This window comes from Lynx rufus, unplaced genomic scaffold, assembly GCF_022079265.1.
Source record: "Lynx rufus isolate CCGP_SWC_20201006 ecotype Redwood Valley unplaced genomic scaffold, mLynRuf1.p SCAF_39, whole genome shotgun sequence".
In the NCBI taxonomy this organism is placed as follows: Eukaryota; Metazoa; Chordata; class Mammalia; order Carnivora; family Felidae; genus Lynx; species Lynx rufus.
Window position 1 is genome coordinate 2,079,311 of NW_025814855.1, and position 5,204 is coordinate 2,084,514.

At 40.8% G+C, this 5,204-nt stretch overlaps 1 protein-coding gene across 1 annotated transcript; it reads left to right on the forward strand.

Moving 5' to 3' along the window:
* The first annotated feature begins 4,229 nt into the window (after positions 1–4,229).
* On the forward strand, positions 4,230–5,204 carry LOC124522737 (olfactory receptor 5-like). The gene has a single exon (XM_047094329.1). It carries the CDS (start codon positions 4,230–4,232, stop codon positions 5,202–5,204), a length of 975 nt encoding a protein of 324 aa, XP_046950285.1.

The window sequence follows — 5,204 nt, forward strand, 5'->3', positions numbered from 1 at the left end:
TCTTAATGACCTTGTCTATCTTTGCCTAAACCAACAGTTTTGGAGGGAATGATCCTTTTTCCTTAATTTGGACATGTTAGGAATTAAGCATGGTCAGTGGGGAAATTTTGCTGAAATTGAGGGAGAAGGCATTAAAGAATTGGAGAAAGAACATAATATTTGGATTCAAAGAAATCTTAGTACTCACACTTCATGTGAAATTTTTGTCATTTTTTAAAGGGAGAGAGGGTGGACCCATACATTAAGTGCAAGAATGTGCCATCAATATTTCTGAAAGAACCTTCAAGACACTGATACCAATTGTTACCTCAGGGAGCGCAATGGGAGCAAGAAAATTACTTTTAAAATGTATTTTTAAAATTAACATACATAAAGTTGAGTTTTTGGGTGTGTAGATACATATATTTTAACACACATAGAAACTATTTTTATCAGTAGCTTTTATAGGGGCACCTGGGTTGCTCAGTGGTTAAGCATCTGACTTTGGCTCAAGTTGTAATCTTATAGTTTGTGAGTTCAAGCCCCACATTGGGCTCTGCGCTTATGGTGCAGAGCCTGCTTAGGATTCTCTCTCTCTCTCTCTCTGTCTCTCTTTGCCTCTTCCTTGCTTATGCTCTCTCTCTCTCTCAAAATAATAAGTAAACAAACTTAAAAAATAAAACAAATGGCTTTTATGTAAATAATGAGTGGATACAAAAAATGCAACCCAGAAATAGGTATAAAAATAATGATGCATTTGTTTTTGTGCATTTCTGTGACTTATTTCACACAGCATTATACTCTCTAGCTCCATCCATGTCATTGCAAATGACAAGATTTCATTCTTTTTATGGCTGAATAATATTCCATTATGTGTATATGTATACACACACATACATATATATGTTACGTACACATACACCACCTCTCCTTTATCCATTTGTCAGTTGTTGGACACTTGGGCTGCTGACACAAATCACTATATTGTACACTTGAAACTAATATATCGCTATATGTTAACTATACTGGAATTAAAATAAAAATAGAAAAAAATAAAATAAAGGTGCAATGACTCCCTTGTACTTACTAGCCATTTTAAGAAAATGATCTTTGAAGCCCCTGTGTGCCCTTCCTACACCACTCCTCACTGCTAGGAAGTATGTTTCTTGAATTTGGGGCTCACTTTTCTCCTATTTTATCTGCCACATGACTTTGTATCCCTAAACAATATGTTTCTTAACATTTTTTTTGCACAGTTTGGCTTTTATGTAAATGGAATTATAACTGCACACTCATGTAACTCTCTTTCTTTGTTCAATATAACGTTTCTGAAATTGATGTATTCATAACATTAGATGTGGCTCTGATTCACTCATTTCTTTATAGAATAGTATTCCATTGTATAAGGAAATCATAATTTAGTTATCAATTCTACCACTAAACACTGGGCATGTTTACAGTTTTTTTTTTCTAGTAAAACGGTACAGCTGTGAACATTAGTTATTCTGGATATATGCTTGGACACAGAATTTCTGGGGCATAGTCATACCTTAAAATTTACTACATAATGCCAAATTGTTTTCTGAAGTGATCATGCCAATTCAGACTGTCAGCGACCATGTGTGAAAGTTAGCATTATTAAACTTAATATTTTCAGAAGTTTATATTTGTGCCAATTCCACGGATGTGAAGTGGTATCTAATTTGGGTATTAATTTTCATTTCCTTTGTTACTAATGAGATTAGCGTATTTCCATGTTTTCAGTGATGAATTATTTTTTCATGAGGTATACATTCAGGCCTTTTCCCCAAATTTCTGTGGAAAAAACCTATTTTGCATATTAACTGTCCAATTCCTTTGTATATCCTACATAGGGATTCCTTGTCACCCATATGTATTGCAGGAATATTTTTCCAGTTTGTGATTTTTAATTTTTTTTGGTGATCAGCTTTTCTTTTGATAGTTACACTTTACATTTTTTTCAAGTTTACTTATCTAAGTAATCTCTACACCCAATGCGGGGCTCAAACTCACGACCCCAAGATCAAGAGTCACACATTCTTCTGACTAAGCCATCCGGGTGTCCCAGATTTTTAATTTTATTTATTTATTTTTTGATTTTTACATTTTAAAGCAGGCAAGTTTTGAATTCTTTTCTTATATTCTTATAGTTTTCTCTGCCACCAAGGCCACAAAGATATACTTTTATTTTGTTTTCTAAAATTTCAGAAATTCGCACTTCACCTTTTGGTTTTCATTCGCCTGAAATTGATTTTCTCTGCATGTGGTATGATGTATGGTTTCAATTTCCTTTTATTTTTCTACACAAATAATTTACCCAAAAACCATTAATAGAAAGACCTATCTTCTTCCTGATTATCCTCAATACAAGTTATGTGATAAATCAAGTTTGTATATATATGTGTATGTTCCCAAGCCTCACCCCACCCTGTTACTCTGTTTATCTCTGACACATAATTTTTTTCATTGGGATGTTTAACTCAGAGACTAGCACACCACGAGAGATTTAGAGTGCATCGGGGTAGAGATGGGGCACTGTGGGCAGAAAATGACTTTCTTCCCTCCTCAGTTCTGCACTCCTGGGCCACTCTGGATCTCGTTTTCCTCAGCAATGCTAAACGCCTTCCCAACTTAAGGTTTTTGCACGTGCTTTTTCCTATTCTGTTTCAAGTGCTCTCTCGCTAGCTCAGTGTTCAGCCTGTTCCTCCAGACATTACTGACCATCCTGTTTTGCTTTCTTCTTAGCTAAAATGTATCCCTATATTTGTCTTCTTGTTTGCTTTCTCTATTCCTCACTAGCAAGAATATAAATTGTGAAAGCTCATGGCCACTGGTTTTGTTCACTGTTTGATTTCAGGCCCCTTGTGCATAGTATACACTCAAATAGTTGCTGTTTGATACATATGATAAATAGCAAGTCAGAAATAAGTCCAAATAGCATATTTTATGCATGCCAATGACCTAAAAATCATACTGGATCCTCAGAGTCAGCAACAGAGGCAAAGGACCCCTGCTTTTTTTTTTTTGTATTTTTAAAAGCTTATTTATTTATCTTGAGTGAGACAGAGACAGTGCAAGTGAGGGAGGAGCAGAGACAGAGAGGGAGAGAGAGAGAATCCCAAGCAGGCTCCACACTGTCATCACAGAGCCTGAAGCAGAGCTCGAACTCATGAAACCACAAGATCATGACCTAAGCTGAAACCAAGAGCCAGACACTTAACCGACTGAGCCGCCCAGATGCCCCATAAGGACCCCTACTTCTAGAACTCTGTTCTTTGGACAAGTTGCTTACGGCTTATGAGCCTCAGTACAGTCGTGTATGAATGGATAAAATCATGCTATTTTTGTAGGGTCGTGAAAATTAATTGATCTCCATGTGTTTAAAACATGCAGCACAGTGTAGGGGCACATATGTGGTGTTAACACATATAGTTTTTTTCCTTAAAAAAAAAAAAGAATGTGTTCTCTTTCTAGAAGGAGTCATTTTTAGAAATATTCAGAAAGGAAATTATTCATTGGTCTTTCTTAGAAAAACCATTATTGATGGTACTTTTCTCTAATGAGCAGTGACAAATTTTTCCCAGAAATTCAACCTATTAAAAGAGGTATGCATTTCAGAATAAAGGGATTGTGAATCTTCCTTTATTTAAACTATTGGAGACAACCCCTTGCATCCTGGGAAACTTTTCAAGAATGAGAAAAAGGAGAGGGGGGAGAGAGAGAGAGAGAGAGAGAGAGAGAGAGAGAGAGAGAGAGAGGAAGGGGAAGGAAGGAAGGAAGGAAGGAAGGAAGGAAGGAAGGAAGGAAGGACAAAGACCACTTAAAGTCATCAAAAGAAAAGAAAAAACAATCATAGCTTTTACCTCCATTTTACAGACAAGATAACTGAGGCTCAGTTTCAGATTCTATGTCTCCACACACACACACCCCCCCCCCGCCTTTCCCCCACTCTAGCTATCTTTCTCTCTCAAAAATAAATAAACATTAATTTTTTTTAAAAAGATACCTGAGGCTTATAAGGGTTGAATTGCCGAAGGTCACAGATTTACTAAGTACACGTGGAGGTTTTCCATTTCCGGTTTTGCGACGTCCCACCTCACCAGTCCTCCTGACAACAGTCAACCCACAGCACTTACATTGGCTCTCGGGACCCCTGATGCTCTTCCTCTTTTGCCGTTTTACTCCTGCGTGGATCACAGTCTCCTCTAACATGCTTCTTTTGCACTTAGATGGAGAGGCCCCTGGAGTTGGGCAACGTGACCAGAGTCCAGGAGTTTGTCTTGTTGGGTTTATCCACAAGGCTGGGCATAAGGATTGTCCTGTTTGCCATCTTCCTGGCCCTCTACCTGCTGACCCTCCTGGAGAACACGCTCATCATCTACCTCATCTGCAGTCACATCGAGCTCCACAAGCCCATGTATTTCTTCCTGGGCAACCTGAGCTGCCTGGAGATGTGCTACGTGTCCGTGACCGTGCCTAGCCTGCTCGTGGGGCTGGGCTCCAGTCCATGCCATGTGCCCTTCGCAGCCTGCATGACACAGCTTTTTTTATTCGTAGCTCTCATTAGTACCAAGTGCACCCTCCTGGCCTCCATGGCCTATGACCGCTACGTGGCCATCTGCCGCCCACTCCACTACCCACTGCTCATGAGGCCCCAGGTCTGCCTGGGCTTAGCCTTGTCCTCATGGCTTGGGGGGCTGTTGGTCTCAGTGGCCAAGACATCATGCATCGCCAGCCTGTCCTACTGTGGCCCCAATGTCCTCAACCACTTTTTCTGTGATGTCTCCCCTCTGCTCAACCTGTCCTGCACTAACGTGGCCCTGACGGAGCTGGTGGACTTCATCTCTGCTATCGTCATCTTCTGTGGGTCATTGCTAGTGGCTCTGGCCTCCTATGTGGCCATCGGGAGGGCTGTGCTCCACATGCCGTCAGCCATCACCCGCTGCAGAGCCCTCTCCACCTGTGCCTCCCACCTGGTGGTGGTGGGCCTCTTCTATGGGGTGGTCCTCTTCATGTATTCCCGCCCCCGCCTCATTGGTTCCACAGACCTCAACAAGGTGCTATCTGTCATCTACACGGTGGTCACGCCCATGTGCAGCCCCGTCATCTACTGCCTGCGGAACAGAGAGGTCCAGGCAGTGCTGCAGAAAACCCTCCACTCACCACGGGTCTCTTCAGCGACAACACACTTTGCCCGCTCCTGA